This window comes from Saccopteryx bilineata, chromosome 3 (genome assembly GCF_036850765.1).
Source record: "Saccopteryx bilineata isolate mSacBil1 chromosome 3, mSacBil1_pri_phased_curated, whole genome shotgun sequence".
NCBI lineage: Eukaryota > Metazoa > Chordata > Mammalia > Chiroptera > Emballonuridae > Saccopteryx > Saccopteryx bilineata.
In genome coordinates, this window is record NC_089492.1 from 316,733,932 (window position 1) to 316,757,621 (window position 23,690).

Below are 23,690 nucleotides of genomic sequence, written 5' to 3' on the forward strand. Positions count from 1 at the left end.
CTGGTCACTGTCCATGACTCTGCTCTCTTAGTCCCTCATGACTCTTCTTTTCATCCCACTACCACCACTTGGGCCCTAACTAGCAACACCCCGCTGCCCCTTACTGTGCTGCAGCCAAAGACTTGCTTCCTGCAATACACATGGGGCCATGCCCCCTTGCCAACCTTGTGTGGGAACCTTTACAGTCATCAGGACATAACACAAGGCCCTGCATGATCATGAGCCACCAACGTGTCCTGTTCCTGACTCTCACACTCCTACTCTAGGGAGCACCTGTGAGCCTCTCAAAGGGGCCGTACACACTGACTTACAACCCTACCCTGCCATGCCCTCCCTCAGAACATGCTCCCACACTCCTCCCTGCCTCCCCACCCTTCAGGTCCAGCTAAGATGTTCCTCTCCTTGGGATCTGGGCTCTGAACCTCCCAGACCTTTGTGCTCCACAGCCCCTGCTCAACTCCTAACGGAGCACATGTCTCTCCACATCACAGCTGCTCAGTAACTGTGTCTTCCACTGGCCCTGCAGCTCCATGAAGTCAGGGACCACGCCTAGGCCTAGCACGGTCCTTGTACCCAGCAGGTACTTAGCACTATCTATAAGCTAAATGGTCCCTTTTGGGAATGGGGGGGGTCAGTGGAACCAGAGTTCTGGGTTACTGAAGGGGAACTGAAGGGGAAGGAAGAGTGGGGACTAGGAGAGTTATGGCTGGGTCCTCCAGGAGTTCCAACCAGGGGGCAACAGTGACTGTGTGGGAGACCAGATCACCTGGGAAGGGAGTTTGGGGAACAGAAAACAAAAAATTCATTTTCCTCCCTCACACTCGGCCTTGGCGCAGATGAGGCTGGCCGAGGGGTAGTTGAAGGACTTGAGGATTCGGGAGACCGCCAGGCTGACGTCCTCATTACTGGGATACAAGCTGACAGACGCGAAACGGAGGTACTGAAGGCGAGGTGTCTCCTCGGGACCCACCTTGATGTGGGGGATCTGGACAGAGAAGGAGCCTTTGCTTCTAGCCTGCTCCCTCCCTCCCACCCTCACCTCCCAGGGACCCCTCACCCCACCTCACCTCCTTCTCCCCACAGATATGGCTCACGGTAGAAGCAGATGCAGGGCTGGAGGAGGGCCCCAGGACAGACACGACCCCCTTGGGCAGGATCTGACACACTGTGAGGAGCGGGAAGAGATGGCAGAGTCAAGGACCCTTTCTCTCCTCTCTGTCCCCACCTCCCCGGGAACCACCCCAGCCCAGGAATGGAACGGACACTCCTCCACCATGTGGACCCAGAGGCCAAATCCTTGCCACTTACTGGACATAAGGAGGGAGCACAAGATAGAGAAAGACCGGGAGAAATGACAACACAGGGATAGGTCAAATCAGAGAAAAACAAAGGACGGGATAAGAGAAAGTACCAGAGGCTTCCTTCTGGCTGTAAACCCAATGTCAGGTTCCTCAGCCTTCATCTTCCTCAGCCTAACCATGCTACAACCTAGGGCACATTCAACACCCCCTCCACCTCAAATCTGTCCCCTTTACACTCTACATCTAAAACACCATTCTTCTGTAGCATTTACTTGCTCTGCTTTCTTCTACTCCTTTCCCTTTAAACATGCGTGCATCTCAAGACTGGAAAGTAGAAGCTGCTGCTGCTTTGCCTGTCCAGTGCCCATTCTCAAGGCAGAACCCTAACTTTTTCTCAGGGAACCACGTGGCTCCTAGGACTGATTGTCACCCGACCCAGGATCACAGAACCCTATCGTCCTGGCCACAGTGATGAGTAGAGACTGAGATGGGCTCAAACCAGGCCATGGAGAGCCTTCCCGAGGTCTTCTACTACAATTATTACTGGGTTGGCTGAACTGATGAGGTGTAAATTCTGAGCTGTTGGGGCCATTCTGCCACCAGTTGGGGCGGGCATTCCTGGAAATGAAGCTAACCTAGAAAGGAAAGCAGGACCCAGAAATGAAGACAGAGAGATTCCTGAAATATTGTTTCAGTGCCTGGATCTAGCCATGCCTGAAACAATCCTAGGACATCATTTGAGTAACTGGATCCATCTGTGCCTGAAATTAATATTTTCAGTGATGACGTGCACTGTAAGTTCTTTCTTCCTTAAGATAATCTGAGCTGGGTTTCCACCACATTCAAAAAAAAGTATCATTATTAAATGCCTTACCTTCCTCCAAACTTGCTCCCTCAGTGCCTTCCACATTGGTGAGGGCCCTGCCATTTACATAAACCAAATACCTGGAAATGACCCTTGCCTTCAATTTTTCTCCCAATAGCCAATTGGACACCAAATCCTGTCTCTTTGCTCTCAAATTTTTTCATATCTGTCCCATTCTCTTCAACCCCTCCTCCCCTGCTCTACTTCTGGGCTCTCAACTCAGGTGTGTACCAGCCTACTCACTGATCATCCGAATCTAATTTCCAGATTCTCTTTCTTTCTTTTTTTTTTAAGAGAGACAGACAGACAGAAAGGGAGAGAGATGAGAAGCATCAACTCATAGTTGTGGCACCTTAGTTGTTCATTGACTCCTTTCTCATATGTGCCTTGCCCAGGGGTTCTCCAGCTGAGCCAGTGACTCCTTGCTCAAGCCAGTGACCATTGGGCTTCAAGCCAGCAACCTTTGGGCTCATGTCAGCAACCATAGGGTCATGTCTATAATCCCATGCTCAAGCTGGTGACTCTGCACTCAAGCTGGTGAGCCTATATTTAAGCCAGCAACCTTGGGGTTTTGAACCTGGGTCCTCAGTGTCCCAAGCCAACACTCTATCCACTGTGTCATCACCTGGTCAAGCCAGATTCACTTTCACAAGCTCCCTAGTCTAAACCCATCAGTGACTCCCCAATGCCTACAGGCGAAGGCCGCATCTTCCAGCCTACTGCGGCAGGCCTCCTGGAGCTGGCCTGCCAATCTGCCCAACATTTCATCCCACTGCCCAGTCACACTCCAGCTTAGACATTTCTCATGATCCCTCTCAAACGTGTCCTTAGTCCAAGTGGTCAGGATGGGTGCAACCCCACACCTTGTTCCTTGGTTTTGAATACTTCCTCCTTCCCTCCTTGCCAGCTTCAGACTACAAGCACATGCCTGGAACACCATTTGCCTCCTCACCCTCTATACTGGCTTCTCCCAATTTGTATTCTGTGCTATACCATTCAAAAAAGCCCAGGAAATATTATACCTCATTCTGCCTCTCAGTGGTTTAAAATACACATGAACACAATAAAGGCTCTGATAAGGCCTGAGATGAAATCTTTCTAAAATACCTTTGAAGACAACTTCTCCCAAAGAGCTACAACCCTATCTGTTCAATAAACACCTACTAATATTCGCTCAGTCCACAATATTCAACATATACTTACGAACCCCTACTATGTGGCTTACTTTGAGCAACAACACCACTGTTTCTATATATCTTGCTCACCCTTCTGTACTCAGCTTCAGTTTAGCCTTTTCCAGAATGCCTTCACTAACCTTGCCCCCGAGGCCCCTGCCTTACTGCCTGGGCCCCTCATTACTCAGCTCTGAGGACTAAGTGCCCTCCTGGACGGCCATGAAGCTTATTTTTCAAATGACGCCCTCAGCTCCTCCAAGGTGGGACCAGGCCCGGTGCTCCTCCCCTCCCCATGCCCACCCAGCAGCACCATCTCTGGGAGGAAGGCAGAGCTGACATAACGAAAGCGGCCGATGGAACTAAAAGAGGACAAGGCGAGCTGAGGAGGTGGAGGCCGAGGGATACACTGAGGGCTACTAGCCTGCCCAGCCTCACCCCACGCCCCCGTGGCCGTGCTCACTGGTGTCCGTGGTCTCGTACTGGCTGTCCCGCTGCAGCTCAAAGATGTCTACTTCTACTCGGGCCTTGGCTGGGACCTCGATGATCCCGTTGATCTGCTCCCGGGCCAGGGCTAGGGCCAGACGCTCGCCACGGCCACACACTGTCTGGTCGTCCAGGATTGCAGCTGAGGGGACACAGGGGTTGGGGACCAGACTCCAAGATCATGAGGTGAGTGGGGATGGGGACTAGGGTCTAGGCTGCTGGATCTGAGGCTAAAGAGAACTGGGGGTCTGGACTCCTGAGTCCAGGAATGAAGGAGCTGGGGGCTGCTGCTCCTTGTCCCTGAGGAAAGCTGAGACCGGAAGCCCAGATCCCTGGGTCCTAAGGAAATGGCCAGGCTGGGTTCCTAAACAAGAGCCACAGGCCTGATAGGAGGGTCTCTGCAGAGACGGGGGAGGGCTGCAGGGCCTCACCCATGCGCAGTGATGAGAGCACCTGGCAGCTGGGGCTGGCAAAGGCGACAATCAGCAGCAGCAGCAGCTCAGCCGGCATCTTCCTCCCCTCCTCATGGGGACGCAGCTGCCGCGGCCCCCACTTGCCACCTGCAGGGACAGACCATGGGGAGACTGCTGATGGGGGCCTCAGAGCCCCTTTGGACGACTGCTGGACAGGGTGGTAACCACAGACCCTGGAACATTGTGAGTGAGTTCTGAAGGGCCCTGCTCTCATTAGAAGCCGACAAGATAGTACTGAGAGCATCGCAAGGAAGGAAGCTCAGGCTCAAGAAACACTATCAGGGAAGAGCACACAGCACTCAGGTACAGAGTGGGAAAGCCACTGCTGGAGAATATTCACAGCTACCAAACTGGAAGGGAGACATGATATGGATCTCAGGTAAGAGAGAATTCCAGGGACCATCCCCACCCCAATGGGAAATCAAGAAGTGCCACCCCCAACCCAGTCCTGCCCTTGTCTCCGGGCAGGCAGCCGTTACTAGGCAACAGAAACCAGCTGGAGAGGATGCAGTGGTTGCTAGGCAACCCCTCCCAGGCCTCACTTGCCACCTTCCTGAAGTCCCTGGTTCCCACAATTCCACAGGGAGAGAGGCCTAGACATCCAGGGTCTGGAGGGTAGAGTATCCGGGAATGAGGAAACATAGCATGGGGGGGTGTGTGGAGACACATGGATGAACTCAAGCAGCTTAGGGGCTAAAAAGAGTAAAGAGAGAAAGGGGGGGGAGAGACAGAAAGAGAAAGAAAGGCTAAGAGGAGGAAATATGAAGATAATCAGAAAAATAAAAAGAAAAATAGGCAGAAATATAAGGGACCAGAAAGATGATAAGAAACAGGGAAATGAGGCTAGAAATGGAGAAACAGAGAAGAGTTACAGGAAGATAAAGAGAGGACTGGGAGAGAGAAGGAGGGAAGAGACAGGAACACAGAGACATGGAGATGGAGACAGGGCTGGGCAGGCAGAAGAGATGGAAATCAAGACAGAGAGACAGAACAGAAAAGGAAGACAGAGACTGAGGAGAGACACAAACCCACTTAAGATGCCACTGAAGAGAGAAGGAAGGTAAAAGTATAACAGGGAGTGCACTGTTGCCAAAGAAGGTGCCAAACCAAAGCCCCCACCTGCTCTGGGGAGCTAAAGATTGGGGAGAGACAGTGCATCTTTGCTTCCCATAATTATCCCCCACCTGCAGCAAGTTAGAGATTCCTACAAGTACACCAGCCTTCTGCAAGGCAACCACCGGCAGGGATGAGTTGGGCCAGGTGTGCAGCTCTCCCTGGACAAGGGCCATGCCCCAAGGGGAGAATACTGGGTTTCCATGGTACAGGGTTACTGTGAGGCCCAGAGTGCTGGGAGATGAGCCTTGAGATCTCCCTGCATCCCATCTAATCCCCAAGGAGGGCTTAAGCTAGTGAGATGGCAGAGAAACTGCTAGGGGCAGGCAGAGACATAATGCAACACTTCAGACTGTCTCTTCTGGCCAGGAAAACCTAAGCAGGGCAGCAGGGGACTCCATCAGTCCTGCTCTCCCATGTGACCTTGAGCAAGTCAGTCTTCCGTCTCTCTCTCAGGGGCTTCTGAGAAGACAGGCTGGGATGTGAAAGGACATGCTGAACAGACTGGGGACTGCAGACTGCAATTTGGATCTAAGGCGAAGGCTTGTCCAGGGTGGAGCAGCAAGGAAAACTGAGAGAGCCAGGAGAACCCACAGGGGAGGGAAGTGGAGACTGGGGCTAGGGGAGAGGCAGGAGCAAGGGTGTCATTCTGAGACATCAAGGGCTTCTGGGGCAGATCAGGGAGCAGGGACTAGCAGATGAAAGACTGAGGAAGAGACAGCGGCTGAAAGGGAGGGGGCCCACAGGTGTCAGACACAGGTAGGAGCAGAAAGAGACAGACATACAAGACCTAAAAGGAAGTAACTGGGACTAAACGAGACAGAAGAACACACAGACATCGCCTAGAAGCCACCAAAGGAGACAGAGACCAGAGGGTGGGAGAGGGGAGGCAGGGAAATCAGCAGGCCTGAACCTCAAGACTCAAGGACTTAGGCTGAAACACAGCAGCCAAAACGAAGCACAAGGGGCTGAGTTAGGGGCCCTTCCGGGAAAGGGAGACATACAAGTGGGCAAGGGAGATACTGATATTCATATCAAAGATGTGAGTGAGGACAGACTGATTTAGAGAAGGCAAATATGGTAAGAGACAGGGCCAAAAAATGATGACAGGTACGAGAAGTGTGGGAAGTAAAAAATCGCAATACTCTGAAAAGAATGAGAGGACTCCTCAGAAAGAGAAAAAGTATGTCAGGGCCACACAGCAGATCTACAGAAGAAGGGGTAAGCAAGAAGACACAAGATTGAGAGAGACAGATTGGGACAGAGACAAACTCACAAAACAGTAGAGACAGGGAGTGAGAGTCAGGGCAGACAGGGAGTCACGGAGAGGGGAGAGTGAGTGAGCTGAAGGGACACAGGCAGGGGCAGGGCAAAACACCCATATTAGGGGAGCAAGTCTGCACAGAGGTGCACCCACTCAGGGTGCATGCAGGCACGGCGGGAACTTGGGTGTGGGGGGAGAAGCAGAAAGAACATGAGGGAGTGGTTGGTAAGACCACCAAGGCAAAGAAAAGACAAGTCACAAAGTGGCCCGTGGAGTGAGGAAGCACCTAAGGAGTGAGCAGTGGAGGGGATGGACCCAGAGTGAATCTGGGGAAGAAAGCAGAAAAGTGAGAGAAAGACGACAGCCTCCAAGGCCAGGGTTAAAGAGGGTGGAGGCCAGGTGAGCAGAGGCCCAGGCAGAGCATGGAGTAGACAGAGGTAGGTGGCAAGAGGGCTAAGCTTGGTATGGCAGCCTCCAAAAGAGACAAGAGACAAGACGGGGGAGTTGGGAGAGAGAGATCAACAGAGACATACCAAAAAATGATTAGACTAATGGCAAAAAAGGGAGAAGTTAGAACCAGAGAGAGGCCCAAGAACCACATGAAATGGAGATTCAAAAATGGAAAGACATTTCCAGGAGATAGAGACTGATGGGACTGGGATGGGGATGACGGGGACGGGGACGGGACGGGTCCACGGCAGGCAGAGAGGATAAAGCTTACAAGAAAGAAGAAAGAGATGGAAACGGTGAGAGCAAGCAGAGCTGGTCTCCGTGGACTCAGGCAGGAGACAGCAGGAGCGGAGACGTGCCAGAGTCCGGAGAAAGAGTGAGACCGTAAGTAAGGGCCAGTCAGCCCCCTCGGGACCACAGAAACTAAGGAGCAAGGGTGAGCTGTGTACCGAGATGGGGTGAGAAAGGGCCACGGGGAATGGAGGTTGGGGAGATGGCAGGCCCCTGGTGGGGGAGGGTATTTGCCAGTTCCGGGAGCGGGAGCCCGCCCTGCTTCCCCCCAGCAGGCAGTAGTGAGTTCAGCCTTCCAGGACCCGGGTGGGCCCCAGCCCAACCCCTGCCCTGCAGACACTTACGGATCCTGGTGGGACGGAGGGGCTGGGCTCCCTGGAGGCCGAGGAACGACAGTGGGAGATGCTCTGGCACTGGGTGGTGGTGTGGCTAGCGGGGGGGGGGGGGGGGGGCTGTCCACAGGGCCCCCTCCCCTGCCTCTGGCAGTGCCCCCAACTAATCCAAAATGGGGGCCTCCCCAGGAGCAGGGAGGATGGACAGGTGGAAGAGGAGAGGGTGGGTCAGGGAGGGGAGGAAAGGGAAAGGAGAAAATGGAGGAGAGAAGGGGAGAGAGGAGAGGGCGAAGGAGCAAATGGAGGGGAAGGAGGGAGGAGAGGAAGGTGAAAACGGGAAGGAGGGGGCACAGGCAAAGCCGGGGGAGGGGGAACCGGCCCAGAAAAGGGCCCCCGCCCCCTCCCCTAGCCTGGCCGTCCTGGGGGGGCCACTGGGGGTGAGGACTGGGTGGAGACAAGGAAGCCAGCCATCAGGAGAAGGGGGGGAAGGGAGGGCTTGATAGGGGGGAGGGGGTCACCCCTTCCCCCCTCCCCCCAGCTTTGGCCCTGCCAGGGATGAGGCAAGTGCCCAGAGTTCTCAAGCCCTCAGCCCCCAGGGGAAAAGCATGCTGGGGGCAGGGAGAGGCTGGAGAGTGGAGGGGCTGGGGAGGCTGGGATGCTGGGAGACCCAGGGAACCCAGAGGGGGCAGGCAAGGTGGAGAGATAGGGAGAAGGGAGGGGACAAGGAAGGGGAAGATGAAGAGAAGAGCGTAAAAGAGGATGGCAGAGCAGGGTGGGGTGTCCTGGGGGTGCCCAGCGCAGGGCCTGGGTGGGAAGGCCTGGCCACACTGATTCCTGGTCCCCTTCGAGGATCAGCCTCCAGCTCCGGATCCCCAGCTGGGCCAGCCTCCCTGCTGCTGGCCGTCACCACTGCCCGCTGCTTCCAGGGCCACCTCTCCTTCTCCCCTCTGAGGCTGCTGCCTGCCTGTCCGCCTGCCAGCCACCCGCGCTGGGTCCTGGAGCCAGGGGGGGGGGGCGGAGAGATGAGGGAGGCAGGAGAGAGGCGGGCTAGAGGAAGGGAGGGAGGCAGCAGAAAGAGAAAAGGGAGGGGATTGAGGTGGGGGGAGGGGAGGCCAGCCGTATTGGTCCAGGCTGGGGGGCCTGCGAGGAGAATGCTGATGAGGAAAAGGCGCTGCATTGGACAGAAGGTCCACCCCCAAGGCCACCCTCTCTCCACCATGCCGTGCCACCTTGGGCACAGGAGCAGAGATGAGAGGCAGGGATACCTGAGGAGAAGGCCATGCTGCTAGAGGAGAGGGGTTACAGGGATGAAGAAACATGCAAAGACACGGAAAGACAGTCATCAAGACCCACAAAGTTGGGCCAAGGTCCACAAACCCCACAAGGACAAGGACAGGGAAAAGCCCAGAGAAAAAAGAAAAATGCACATGGAGACAAGAAAGCAAACCACAGTGGCAAGCAAAGGACTTCAGAGACAGGGCAGCTGTGGACCCAGAGAATACCTGTGAAGCTGGAGAAAGGCCTATGAGAACAGAAAGTCCTTCTTGGGGATAGAGAGTGGTCCATGACGATGAGAGAAGGCCATGGGTAGAAGAGGCTGACAGAAACTGGAACAAAAAAGCACATCACAAAGATGGGGGAGCAAGGAGAGTGAAACAAGGTCACAGAAATGAGGGGGAGGCCCACAGACATCAGGGAGCCCATAAAAACAAGGATGTAGACACAAGAGGCCTACTGAGGCAGAAGTGGCCAGGACATAAAGATAAGGGAGAAGCCCCCAGAAATAGAAATGGCCCCCACAGAGATAAATGGATGGATAGTAAATATGGAAATTCTCCATAGAGAAATCCTTGAGACCCATAGAGATGAGTGAGTGGGGAGTAGAGGCCCTAGGTCCTCCAGTCACCTGAAGAGAGGCAGTGAGAAAGGGCAGGGAGCTAGAGGGTAAAGCCAATCAAAGTGGGAGACATCCTCCCCCTCAGGAGGGAGCTGAGCAGGGCAGGGGGATGGAAGAGAAGCAGAGACAGATCTCGGAGTGGGGATAGGTGGTGCACGGCTGGATGGGGGGTTGAAATCTGGGGGGAAGGATATGACAGTTGGTACTGAAGGCTGAGCCTGTGACTCACCACCACCCCCAACACTTGTAATGGGGAGGAACACTGACAACTCACGTGCAATACCCCAGCACATGTGACTGCATGCCTCAAGCACACATATGGCACATGGCAATTCTCGCACTGGCCTGGCATGGGAAGCCCTCTGCAGCTGGCATGTGGAGCATCCCCAACATACATCTGACCCTGAAGGACCACCAATGTTGCACATACATTCTCACCCTATCTGGGCAACATGTATGGTCTCCCATTCTCAGCTTCAGCTAGGCCTGAAAGCCCAGACTCACGCCTGCCTCTAGGCCTTTGCTTACGCAGGGACACCAGCGTAGAATGCCTGTCCTCTAAATTGAACCTGTCCCAGAAGTCCTAATCCCATGCCACCACCTCTGGAAAGACTGACCCAGCCTTCAGCCTACTCCTGTATCATCTGAAGAGAAAGGAACTAGCCAACACAGATAAACTGAGAGATAAAAGCAGGTCAGAGCAGAAAAGGGCCTGACTAGCCAAGCTGGATGGCATTTTCAAGTGGGGAGAGGTGACTGCAGCAAGAGTGAGAACTTCCAGGTTCTCGAGCTCTGGCCTGAGATGTTTTCGCCCTGAGGAAAAATCCAGGAACCCAGGTTACCGTTTTAGAGCTCACTGATTCCTTCTAATTTCTTTTCTCTACTTCTTTTTTTTTTTTTTTTTAATTTTTTATTTTATTTATTCATTTTAGAGAGGAGACAGAGAGGGACAGAGAGAGACAGAGAGAGAGGAGCTGGAAGCATCAACTCCCATATGTGCCTTGACCAGGCAAGCCCAGGGTTTCAAACCAGCGACCTCAGCATTTCCAGGTCGATGCTTTATCCACTGTGCTACCACAGGTCAGGTCTCTTTTCTCTTCTTGCATTTATCCATTCAACATGCCACTGGGTCCAATTTGTCAGGAAGCAGAGCCTGGGGGTCATGGCTGTAAACCTTGAAAAACTCCTGGGTCAGAATACTGGCTCTGTCTCCCCCTAATATGGACAAGTTACTTATCTGGGCCTCAGTTTTGTTGTTTTGTAAAATGAGAATATCCTCCCCTGACCAGGCAGTGGCGCAGTGGATAGAGCGTCGGACTGGGATGCGGAAGACCCAGATTCGAGACCCTGAGGTCACCAGCTTGAGCACAGGCTCATCCGGTTTGAGCAAAAGCTCACCAGCTTGGACCCAAGGTCGCTGGCTCGAGCAAGGGGTTACTCAGTCTGCTGAAGGTCCGCGGTCAAAGCACATATGAGAAAGCAATAAATGAACAACTAAGGTGTCACAACGAAAAACTGATGACTGATGCTTCTTATCTCTCTCCATCCCTGTCTGTCTGTCCCTATCTATCCCTCTATCTGACTCTCTGTCTCTGTAAAAAAACAAAACAAAACAAAACAAAAAAAACCCTGAATACTACATTGAAAGCACTGAGCACAATACTGAACACTGAACACACTCAGGGCCTACTAGCTGATAATCACTTGAGATCCTAATAAAACTAAGTCTTATATAGCTTTTATTTTGTGCCTCACAACCATACGGGACAGAGAACATTATCTCCATTTCACAGATAGTGAAACAGGTACAGGGGAGTTGACCAGACCAAAGCAATAGCTAGGCAGGGTCAACACTCCAATCCAATCCAAGCAGCCTGTTTTAATTATGTGGGTCTGGTATTAGGGAGTTTATTTATTTACTTTTTTTTCTTCTTCTTCTTTTTCTGAAGCTGGAAACAGGGAGAGACAGTCAGACAGACTCCTGCATGCGCCCGACCGGGATCTACCCAGCACGCCCACCGGGGGCGATGCTCTGCCCACGGGGGGGGGGAATGCTCTGCCCCTCCGGGGCATCGCTCTGCCGAGACCAGAGCCACTCCAGCGCCTGGGGCAGAGGCCAAGGAGCCATCCCCAGTGCCCGGGCCACCTTTGCTCCGATGGAGCCTCGGCTGCGGGTGGGGAAGAGAGAGAGACAGGGAGGAAGGAGGGGCGGGGGGGTGGGGTGGAGAAGCAAATGGGCGCTTCTCCTGTGTGCCCTGGCCGGGAATCGAACCCGGGTCCCCCGCACGCCAGGCCGACGCTCTACCGCTGAGCCAACCGGCCAGGGCCGGTATTAGGGAGTTTAATCTAGTGGAAAATTAGGCCCCCCAGGTAGAAACCAATTAAATGACAGTAAAATTGTGACTGAAATGTCACACCTAGGTCTTATGCTGTGTTTTAATTCCACTAGTAGCTTTTTTACCTCAGGAAGGTGTATGACCAATTCCTGGGAGACTCAGCTATTCATCTGAGAAATGGAGGGTAGGGAAGGTACACTAAGTCAATCTCTTGCAGCTCCTTTGTCCTTGGGTTTAGGAAGTAGCTCTAGAAACATAACAGTTCTGATTGGGGCAACTCATTTCCAAGGCCCTCAGGGCCAGAAGGGGATGGTGAGTAGGGCCAGCCACAGCCCCATAGACACAAGAGGAGTCAACCCGGAAGGTACCCTGGAAGGAAGCAGAGTCGTGTCCATCCACCACAGGGTCACTTCCTTCAGGTTCTCACCCTGGTTGTCCTTTAGGTTATTTATCCCCTACACTATGTTTCTTCAAATGAAAACTGCCTACCTCCGCTCTTCCTTTTTCTCCATTTTCCATTTCTCCTTCAGGTTTTCCTCGTTCCCTCAGATTCCCTCTCTTCATGCTTTTCCCTGGATACTTCTCCCACCTCCCAAGTGTCAGAGTTTCTCGCTGCCTTTATTCCTCTCTTCATGACAAAATGATTCAGGAGCCTTGATCCACCTTTTCCGCCCTGTGATTGATGCTGCAGTTTCCTCCCTTCGTTCATCGGGGGCCCTCAAGCCCCCGCCCCCGCTCTGGCCCTCTGGGTGTCGCAGGCCTCAATTACCCCTACTTTCCCCCCTTGACCCCCAGCAACTTCCCTCTGTGTCCCCAAGATGGTGCCCACAGCCTCACTCCGCTGTCTGACGTCATCACGCTGCCCTCCCCCTTCTGAGCCGTCAAACGGAGTCGACGAGGAGGAGCATCCTCCGGGGCACTTAAGGGGGCGGGCACTATCAACGGTACCAGCCGGCGAGAAAACGTCGCTAGAGGATTGGTTGGGCGCTGAAGGGGTTCCAAACGCTCCATACTATTGGCCCAAGGCTCGGGGACGTTAGCGCCGATTGGCCGAACGGCAGAGGCAAGACGGACGATGATTGGTCACGTTTGGACGTCCGCGCGGCGACCGAGGAAGAAGGTGGGAGGGGCGTTGCTGAGGGCGATTGCGGGCAAGAGCGAGGCTCTGGAGCAGGCGAGAGGCAACGGCGGGAGCTAGAGAGGGCGCAGCGCTAGGGTGGCCGCGCGAGGGGAGCGGCTCCCCGGGCCCAGGCCCGGGGTGTGCGAGACAGCGGAGGCGGGTGAGAGCGGACGGGCACGCGCGCGCACGTAGAGCTGGCCCAACTGCTCACCCTCCCCTGCGGCCTGCTGTCGGCACCCCGCCTGCGCACTGAGGGCCGGAGGGGGTGCGCGGCGGCGGTGAGTGAGAAGCAGCACCAACCCGCGGCGGGCCTCGCGGGCCGCAGGGCGGGGGCCGGGCTGGGGCAGTGTGTGGGAAAGGGGGCTAGAGTCGAGTAATGGGGCTGAGTGGGAAGGGTCGGGGCTCGGGCGGAGGTTTGGGAGGATCCTGGGTGGGAAGGGAGGCGTTAGAGCTGTCCCCCAAGAGCGTCTCCGGGGTTATCGGAGCAAAGGGCTTGGCAGTCGGACAGCCCAGGACCGAAAGGGGGTAGACGGGTCGAGGTTATTTGATTGTCTCGGGAGGTTTAGGGCGTGAGAAAAGAGGTGATGAGTTGACGTGAACAGCAAGGTATACCTGGGAAGAATTAGGCCGGTGAGAGAGGTCTTGATGTGAAAAGATACTGGGAAACGGACCTCCCCGGAGGGTAGTTTTAGAGCTGAGGGAAAGGTCCAAGTATGAAGAATGGGATCACATTATTGTGAAGAGGGCTTAAACCAAACTGAAGGGGGATTGGGTTTCCTTGGAATGGGATGAGAAGGGTCTCAGTGCAAAGAAGAGTTATGTGAAAAGGGTGCATAGGTGTTTCTAGAATAGGTTGCGTGGAGGTAGTCCTTTTGAAAAGTGCAGGGAATTAGGTCGTGAAGAGTGGAAATTGGGTCTTCCTGGATGGGTGTTGGGTGATGAGAGATCTGTGTGCTAGGGGCGCAGAGTGTCTGGATATCACTTAAATGAGAATGATCTGTTAGTTTGATAAGAAGTTAGGAATCCTGGGTATCCCCAGAGTATGTAATAGGTTGGCTAGTGAGAGGGTCCGGATATGAGGAAGAGGGACCTGGCTATGCTCTGTCAGGGGCTAGGGTGGGTGGGGGGTTCTGCATAGGAAGAGAGGATCTGGGGATCCCTAAAAGGAACTTAGGCAGTGGGAGGGTCTCTGTGTGAAAGGGATTCAAGCTATTATGAAGGGTAGTTTGGATATCCCTGAATTGGGGGGTGGCAAGGGGTCTTTTTGCAAAGAAGGGAAATTAAGTTACAAGAGGGGGCTGAGTGTCCCTGGAATGGGTTAGGGTGAGAAGGGGTTGTGTGTGTGTGCGTGACAGAGACAGAGAGAAGGACAGATAGGGACAGAGACTGGAAGGGAGAGGAGAAGCATCAGTTCTTTGTTGCAGCACCTTAGTTGGTTCGTTGACTGTTTTCTCATATGTGCCTTGGTGGGGGGAGCAAGTGACCCCTTGCTCAAGCCAGCGACCTTTGGGCTCAAGCCAGCGACCATGGGGTCATGTCTATGATCCCATGCTCAAGCCAGCAAACCGCACTCAAGCTGGATGAGCCCGCGCTCAAGTTGGCCACCTCAGGGTTTCAAACCTGGGTCCTCCGCTTCCCAGTCCTATCTGCGCCACCTACTGGTCAAGCGAGAGGGGCTCTTTAAAAAAAAAAAAAGAAAGGTTAGGTTAATAATGTGAAAGGGGGGCGGGGTCCTGGATATCCCAGAATGGGTTAGGGTGTGTCTTTTTGTAAAGAAGAGCTTGGGTTGATAAGGGTATCCCTACAGTGGGTTAGGGTGGTAAGGGACATTTTTTCAGAGAAGAAAAAAAATGAAAAGAGGATCTGGGAATTCCTGAATGGGTTGGGGTGATTGTAAATGAAGACAAGGGCTTTAAGTCAATATGTATAGTGTATCTGGATATCCCAGAGGAGAATTAGAATTGTAGATGAGGTTTCAGTGTAAAGAAAAAGTGATTGATGTGAAGAGTGTCTGGGGACACAAGTTAGAATAGGGGGAAGGGTCTAGATATGAAGAAAGGGTTAGGTATTTGTGAAGATGGGTTTGGGTATTTCAGACAGGAGATTAGGCCTTTTTTTGAAGAGGAGGCCAATGTGAGAAAAGTTGAATAGAAGAAGGGATAGTCTGATGTAAAGGTCCTGGGCACCAGAGGCAGAGAGTGAGATGGGTAGCAGGAGTTGTGATTAAAGGAGAGAAGTTGCGCAATGTGAGGGTGCTGAAAGGGGTGGGACATTGGGCAATTTGAGTGGTCTGGGTGTAAAAAGTTTGGGGGCTAAGGGGAAGGAGCAGAGGACAAGCGAGGCCGGAAGAAGCAGGTTGTTAGAGCTTTGTGGACTCCCCTGAGTGTCTGGGAGCAAGAATGGGGTAGTTAGTTAATAGTGAGAAGAATCAGTGGAAGGACGTCTCAGTGGAGAGGACATGGGTTCCTGTGTGACTGGTGGAGCATTGGGCATGGGAGAATGAGGTTATAAGGATCTGGTGGGTGGAGTTTGATTCCGGTTGATTCAGACGTGAGACTTGGGTAGATTCACCAGGAAGGGGCTGCTGGGAAGATTTTGTGCTTGGTGCTCTCGTGTGTTTGGGAGAGGGAAAATTGGGTGGGGGGTGCAGTAGGAGTGGAAAAATGGTCATAAGAAGTTAGAGGGGGATATAGGTCTAGGTGGGGCAGATGGTAAATGGAAAGAATTGTTCCTGGGAAGGACTGAGAAAGCAGTGGCTTAGTTGTGATTTGTCTCCAAATATTCCTTTTCCCAGCCCAGGGTCTTGCTGCCACCATGACTGAGGAATCAGAGGAGACGGTCCTGTACATTGAACATCGCTTTGTCTGCTCAGAGTGCAACCAGCTTTATGGCTCCCTGGAGGAGGTGCTCATGCACCAGAACTCCCACGTGCCTCAGCAGCACTTTGAGCTTGTGGGTGTGGCTGACCCTGGAGTCACTGTGGCCACAGAGGCAGCTTCTGGCACAGGCCTATATCAGACTGTAGTGCAGGAGAGCCAGTACCAGTGCCTAGAGTGTGGGCAGCTGCTCTTGTCACCCAGCCAGCTCCTGGAGCACCAGGAACTGCACCTGAAAATGATGGCGCCCCAGGAGGCAGTGCCAGCTGAGCCACCACCTAAGGTGCCTGCCCTAAGCTCCAGTACCATCCACTATGAATGTGTTGATTGCAAGGCTCTTTTTGCCAGCCAGGAGCTCTGGCTAAACCACCGCCAGACGCACCTCAGGGCCACTCCCACCAAGTCTCAGGCCCCAGTTATTCTGGGGCCCCCAGTTGTCCTAGGATCTCCCATGGGTCCAGCCCGTGTGGCCATGGAGCACTCATACCGCAAAACAGAAGAGGGAGGGGAAGGGGCAGCTGTCTCTTCTGCTGCTACCACCACCACTGAGGTGGTGACCGAGGTGGAGCTGCTTCTCTACAAGTGCTCTGAGTGCTCCCAGCTCTTCCAGCTGCCAGCTGACTTTCTGGAGCACCAGGCCACTCATTTTCCTGCTCCTGCCCCAGAGTCTGAGGAGCCTGCCTTGCAGCAGGAGACCCTGACCTCCTCACCTGCAGAGGTGCCTGTGACTCAGCCTGATCCCCTACCATCCTCTGACCACAGTTATGAGCTGCGCAATGGTGAAGCCATTGGGCGTGATCGCCGGGGACGCAAGGCCCGGAAGAACAACAGTGGAGAGCCAGGTGGGGCAGCCACCCAGGAGCTCTTTTGCTCAGCCTGTGATCAGCTCTTTCTCTCACCTCACCAGCTACAACAGCACCTGCGGAGTCACCGGGAGGGTGTCTTTAAGTGCCCCCTGTGCAGTCGTGTCTTCCCTAGTCCTTCCAGTCTGGACCAGCACCTCGGAGACCACAGCAGTGAGTCTCACTTCCTTTGTGTGGACTGTGGTCTGGCCTTTGGGACAGAGGCCCTCCTCCTGGCCCATCGGCGAGCCCACACCCCAAATCCTCTGCATTCGTGTCCATGTGGAAAGAACTTTGTCAACCTTACCAAGTTCCTTTATCATCGGCGTACCCACGGGGTGGGAGGTGTCCCTTTACCCTCAACACCAGTCCCACCAGAGGAGCCTGTTACTGGTTTCTCTGAGCCAGCTTCGGCAGAAACTGGAGAGCCAGAGGTTTCAGAGCCCCCCATGTCTGAAGAGAGCTCAGCAGAGCCTGCTGCCCCAGGCACCTACCGCTGCCTACTATGCAGCCGTGAGTTTGGCAAGGCATTACAGCTCACCCGGCACCAGCGTTTTGTGCACCGGCTAGAACGGCGCCATAAGTGTGGCATTTGTGGCAAGATGTTCAAGAAGAAGTCTCATGTGCGAAACCATTTGCGCACACACACAGGCGAACGGCCCTTCCCCTGCCCAGACTGCTCTAAGCCCTTCAACTCGCCTGCCAACCTGGCCCGCCACCGGCTCACACACACGGGGGAACGGCCCTACCGGTGTGGGGACTGTGGCAAGGCTTTCACACAAAGCTCCACACTGAGGCAGCATCGCCTGGTGCATGCCCAGCACTTCCCCTACCGCTGCCAGGAGTGCGGCGTGCGTTTTCACCGCCCCTATCGTCTGCTCATGCACCGCTACCACCACACTGGCGAGTACCCCTACAAGTGTCGCGAGTGCCCCCGCTCCTTCTTGCTGCGCCGGCTGCTGGAAGTGCACCAGCTTGTGGCCCACGCTGGGCGCCAGCCTCACCGCTGCCCATCCTGTGGGGCTGCCTTCCCTTCCTCACTGCGCCTCCGTGAACACCGCTGTGCAGCTGCTGCTGCCCAGGGCCCAAGGCGCTTTGAGTGTGGTACCTGTGGCAAAAAAGTGGGCTCAGCTGCTCGGCTGCAAGCACATGAGGCGGCCCATGCAGCTGCTGGGCCTGGAGAGGTCCTAGCTAAGGAGCCCCCAGCACCCCGGGCCCCAAGAGCCACTCGCACACCAGTGGCACCCCCTGTGGCCCTTGCAGGCACTGCTGCTACAGCCCCTGCAGGCACTGCAGCTCCTGCTCGACGCCGGGGCCTGGAGTGCAGTGAGTGTAAGAAGCTCTTCAGCACAGAGACGTCACTGCAGGTGCACCGGCGCATCCACACAGGCGAGCGGCCCTACCCGTGTCCAGACTGTGGCAAGGCCTTCCGTCAGAGTACCCACCTGAAGGACCACCGGCGCCTGCACACAGGTGAGCGGCCCTTTGCCTGTGAAGTGTGTGGCAAGGCCTTTGCCATCTCCATGCGCCTGGCAGAACATCGCCGCATTCACACAGGTGAACGGCCCTACTCCTGCCCTGACTGTGGCAAGAGCTACCGCTCCTTCTCCAACCTGTGGAAACACCGCAAGACCCACCAACAGCAGCATCAGGCAGCTGTGCGGCAGCAGCTTGCAGAGGCAGAGGCTGCTGTTGGCCTGGCAGTAATGGAGACTGCAGTGGAGACGCTGCCCCTGGTGGAGGCCATTGAGATCTACCCTCTGACTGAGGCGGAGGGGGTCCAGATCAGTGGCTGACCCTGCACATTGTCCTCTTCAGCAGCACCGTGCCCTATTGCTGAAGAAACTCCAGTTAAATTTCTATATATACAGTACCCCTTCCTCCACTCCTCCCAACCGCTATATAAGTTGTATAACCGGATTTATTCTTTTCTGAGGGGTGTTCTGGCATCCTGATACACATAAAGGTGCCTCTCACCCTTCCATCTGTTAGCACTGGTGGCCCCAAGGTAAAATCGTCAATAAAGACTAAGTTGGACATTTATGTGCTTTTGACTGGCCTGGCTGTATGGGGTGGAGTTTGGGAGCCATGAGTCCAGGTACTTTTTATGGCTGTGTTTTCAGTGTCTAGAACAGGGCCTCGCAAGTAGTAGGAGCTCAGTAAATACAATGTGTCCATAAAGTCATGGTGCACTTTTGACCGGTCACAGGAAAGCAATAAAAGATGATAGAAATGTGAAATCTACACCAAATAAAAGGAAAACCCTCCCAGTTTCTGTAGGATGATGTGGCAGTATGTGCACAGATGGTGACGTAACACCATGTACATGGCGGAGCAGCCCACGGCCATGCCAATCGAGATGTGGACGGTACAGAGGAAAGTTCAGTGTGTTCTGTGGCTCACTAAATTTGAATCTGTGACCAAAATGCAATGTGATTATCAACACGTTTATAACAAAGCGCCACCACATAGGAATAACATTACTCGGAGGGATAAGCAGTTGAAGGAAACCGGCAGTTTGGTGGAGAAACCCTGTTCTGGTAGAGCATCAGTCAGTGACGAGTCTGTAGAGGCTATACGGGATAGCTACTGCACTGAATAGGTATGAAACTGGGAGAGTTTTCCTTTTATTTGGTGCAGATTTCACATTTCTATCATCTTTTGTTGCTTTCCTGTGACTGGTCAAAAGTGCACCATGACTTTACAGACACACTGTATTTGCTGAATTGAAGATCTGAATTCCAAAGTGAGGGCTCCTGGGAAGCGAGGACTTCACTCTGGTTCTAGATGGAAGCAGCATGGCTCTCTTGCCACTAGAGGTCCCCACAGTTTTGTAGAAAAACCTGAAGGTGTTTCTACTGATGGTGGGAAAATTTGGGAAAATCGGTCTTCTCACCGCCACTCTCCCCGATGTCCTGGCCTCTTCCTGGCCTGATGTAAGCTGTCTCCTTCAGGGCCATCTGGTTTTCTTGATATGGATCCCTGAGGGCACATACAGGTCTGGAAAAGGCATGATCTCCCCAGCAGTGGAGGAAGGTAGCTCCTGGGACCAGACCCAGCTGTGGAGTTCAAGATTCTAAGGGTTGGCTGGGGGAGGAAGCTTCAAAAGAGGAGGTGCCTTGATGCCAGCCTGGAGTTGGACTCTGGCTCAGCTAACAGATGTTTGTTGGCAGAGGAATGGTTGGTATGGCTGACTGATGTTTAAATGTCTAGTTTGTCTGAAATACTTTGCTACAGTTTTTGGAATAATTTTCAAACTGATCTGGAAGAACATTTTGCAGGGAAGAAATCTGAAGTCAAAAGCAGTAAAATGACTTGCCCAAGGTCATTTAACCCAAATAAAGCTGAGCTTGAATTGAAGCCTGATTTGATCTGGTTTAATCATTCCTGCTTTCCTCATGCTTTACTGCTTTCTGCATACTTGGGGGGGGGGGGGTAGTGAGTGTGTGACCAGTAGGAATGCTCAGTTGTTACGGCAGTTTTGTTCCTAGAGGTATACCCTAAGGAAAACAAGCCTCCCACCCCAGAAGATTCTAGTCTTTTTATTAGAATTCTTATTTGGAACACTAATAAATGAGGGGTAAAAGGGAAGCTGTTTGTACTAAAACCAGAGGAAAGAGAGGCCCAAGATCGGCACATTCAGCCTCTGCTGCGCACTTAGGCCTCCCTTCAGCAGTCCTGTCACCCTCAGCAGTGGGGCTCTAAGACAGACCGGGTTTGCCGGTTGCTCAGGTGAGAAAATGAGGGCTCAGAGAAGAAAAAGACAGCAAGGATACACAAGTGGTGGAGCCAGGCTAGAAACCAGGTCTTCTAATACCTTTGATAAAGATTTTGCTACAGTATGCTTAGTTTAGTAATTTTTAAAAAGTAAAAGCACTCATTTGGTATCTTGATAGTTCCTAATGAAGAGCAGTTATTTGTTAAAAGTTTTTGATCAGGCTGTATTGATCCCAGGCACCATCTTTCAGTACCTTATACCCTGCAGAAAGGACTCCAGTCAAATGAGCCCATCATGCCAGACCCTGCCCCCCTTAACCCAGGTATAGATTTGTTCTCAAACTGCCTCCTCTCATGAGGAAGTGTAACATGTCAGTCATATCAAATCAGTACTTACAATAATTGGAGGGTTTATACTTGCAAAACCAGCCAACAATCAGGCTGAATGAAGAAAAGGGATGGGAATGGGGTACAAAACCTCAGGGTGCTGGTTGACCCCAAGATAAAGATGCTTTCAGCAGAAAAGAAAGGCTTAAAAAGAAAAAAAAAAGAAAGGCTTTGTGACAGGTGACCACCCTTCCTCTACTGTTGTTCCTTTTTAGAGCCTCTAAAGGAAATTTTGGACTCCCACCTGAGAAAAATTTATTTGTGCAAACAAGTTTATGAACAAGACTCACTATTCACCATCACCCTACTGAAATATCCACCATCCTCAATTTAACCAATGTAAAAAAAAAAAAAAAATGGCACTGTCCTGTCTGGCCAGCTCAGTTGGTTAAAACATCATCCCATGCTCCAGGGTTGTAGGTTCAGTTTTTGGTCAGGGCACATACAAGAAGCAACCAGCGAACGCACAACCAAGTTGAACGAATTGAAGTTTCTCCCCCTTTCCTCTAAAAAAAATTTTTTTTAATGGCACTCATCAAACCCTATTGGATGCTGAGGTTTGAGTTTAGACAGGCAAAGATTCTCAAACTTTGTGTTAGGCGATTCTCCGAGAGATTTCAGATCCAGCAAGTATATGTGGATGAGACCCTGGAATTGATGCTTTGAGCACACCAATTCTGATGCAGGTGACCCCCCCAAGAGCCTTGCATTGCCAGTTTATAGGTGGCTATAAAAGCTGCATGAGCCTGACCAGGCGGTGGCGCAGTGGATAGAGCATCGGACTGGGATGCAGAAGGACCCAGGTTCGAGACCTCGAGGTCGCCAGCTTGAGCGCGGGCTCATCTGGTTTGAGCAAAACTCACCAGCTTGGACCCAAGGTCGCTGGCTCCAGCAAGGGGTTACTCGGTCTGCTGAAGGCCCGCGGTCAAGGCACATATGAGAAAGCAATCAATGAACAACTAAGGTGTCTCAATGCACAATGAGAAACTAATGATTGATGCTTCTCATCTCTCTGTTCCTGTCTGTCTGTCCCTGTCTATCCCTCTCTCTGACTCTCTCTGTAGAAAAAAATAAAATAAAAAATAAACTTTAAAAGCTGCATGAGCAGAACTGTCAAGGAGACAAAACAGTGGTTCTCTAGTGCCCAATGTGCTTTTTTTCTCCCATTGATTTGAGAGAGAAGTAAGGGTGAGGGGGGACGGGGAGCGAGAGAAGCATCAACTTGTTTCACTTAGTTGTTCCATTTAGTTTTGCACTCATTGGTTGCTTCTTGTATGCGCGCTGACCAAGGATTAAACCCATGACCTTGGCACACCAGGATGACACTATATCCACTAATCCACCTAGCCAGGGTTCCCAATGTGGTCGGGTTTTGTTTGTTTGTTTTTAATTGATTTTAGAGGCTAGAGAAAGGGTGGGGAGGAGCGGGAAGCATCAACTTGTAGTAGCTGCTTCTTGTATATACCTTGACTGGGCAAGCCTGGAGTTTGAAACCAGCGACCTCAGCATTCCAGGTCAACGATTTATCCACTGTGCCACCACAGGTCAGGCTCCCTATATTAAGAGAAGGCCCAAGTATGACTACAGGAAGGGCATGTGGAATGGTGGGGCACGTTCACAGGGCTATATAGGTGGATGCCTAGTTCAGCTCTAGAGTGCTCTTGTGTGGCATCTGGTTGTCACAGGATGGCCTGGGTGACGAGGAACTTTTGGGTCGCTTTGGTTCTGACTACAACACCCTGCAGGCAGGGGCTGGGCAAATGACTTTTCTCAGGGTATTCTGACCCTGCATTCCAACACCTCATTCTTCTATTCCTTCTGACTTGTCTTCCAATCTTGCCAAAATGATGCAGTACTGATATTTTTTATCTTTTTAAATGATCAAAACCTTCCCACTTTTTCTTTTTCCTATCCCCCATCCCTCTGTTGGATTTGCAGAATCCCAACATCTTACATCTTAGTGCCCTACATCAGAGGATGGAACAAGGACAAGGAGACTTGATGGCAGTGAAAAAACCCAGTTGTGATACCATTTCTGGTTTTGATTGGTGAGGTCTTGATGATCAGCCCAGGTGAACAGCTACCCTGTGAAGTTGTTGTTTGTTTCAAATGTGTTAATATGGGCACAAAAATATGAATGTCACACTGAAAAAGGTTGTGTACCTTGTTTCATCAGACAACTTCAAAATCAACTCAGTTTTTTGTTTTTTTTTTTAATTTTCTGAAGCTGGAAACGGGGAGAGACAGTCAGACTCCCGCATGCGCCCGACCGGGATCCACCTGGCACGCCCACCAGGGGCGAGGCTCTGCCCACCAGGGGGCGTCGCTCTGCCGAGACCAGAGCCACTCCAGCGCCTGGGGCAGAGGCAAAGGAGCCATCCCCAGCGCCCCGGCCATCTTTGCTCCAATGGAGCCTTGGCTGCGGGAGGGGAAGAGAGAGACAGAGAGGAAGGAGGGGAGGTGGAGAAGCAAATGGGCGCTTCTCCTATGTGCCCTGGCCGGAAATCGAACCCGGGTCCCCCGCACGCCAGGCCGACGCTCTACCACTGAGCCAACCGGCCAGGGCCCAAGCTGGTGAGCTTTTGCTCAAACTAGATGAGCCTGCGCTCAAGCTGGCAACCTTGGGGACTCGAACCTGGGTCCTCTGCATCTCAGTCTGACACTCTATCCACTGTGCCACCGCCTGGTCAGGCCAGACTCAGTTTTTAAAGGCTTTTGTTAGTCCTCTGGGAATGGAAATGGGGACATCCTTTACTGAAGACAGTGTG

At 52.8% G+C, this 23,690-nt stretch overlaps 2 protein-coding genes across 8 annotated transcripts in view; one reads left to right on the forward strand and one right to left on the reverse strand.

Annotated features, from left to right (window-relative positions):
• The window catches only part of GRIK5 (glutamate ionotropic receptor kainate type subunit 5), a 69,709-nt gene extending 56,903 nt beyond the window's left edge, over window positions 1–12,806 (reverse strand). For 2 of the 6 annotated variants that reach the window (XM_066271933.1, XM_066271932.1), the window contains exons 1-5: window positions 12,644–12,805; window positions 4,256–4,384; window positions 3,802–3,966; window positions 1,068–1,165; window positions 820–985 (exon numbers count right to left, since the gene is read on the reverse strand). In XM_066271933.1, the coding sequence (XP_066128030.1) occupies window positions 820–985; window positions 1,068–1,165; window positions 3,802–3,966; window positions 4,256–4,384; window positions 12,644–12,689 (604 nt within the window). In that variant the 5' untranslated portion in view covers window positions 12,690–12,805. The other 4 variants (XM_066271934.1, XM_066271936.1, XM_066271935.1 and 1 more) reach the window with 4 other exon arrangements.
• Window positions 12,807–13,108: 302 nt separating this feature from the next.
• On the forward strand, window positions 13,109–18,861 carry ZNF574 (zinc finger protein 574). 2 transcript variants are annotated; one of them, XM_066271938.1, is made up of 2 exons: window positions 13,109–13,378; window positions 15,895–18,861. In XM_066271938.1, the coding sequence occupies exon 2, from the start codon at window positions 15,915–15,917 to the stop codon at window positions 18,612–18,614; it is 2,700 nt and encodes an 899-aa protein (XP_066128035.1). In that variant the 5' UTR covers window positions 13,109–13,378; window positions 15,895–15,914; the 3' UTR covers window positions 18,615–18,861. The 2 variants fall into 2 exon arrangements, with proteins under 2 accessions (XP_066128035.1, XP_066128036.1); XM_066271939.1 differs by having other exon boundaries at window positions 13,109–13,260.
• The last annotated feature ends 4,829 nt before the right edge of the window (window positions 18,862–23,690 follow it).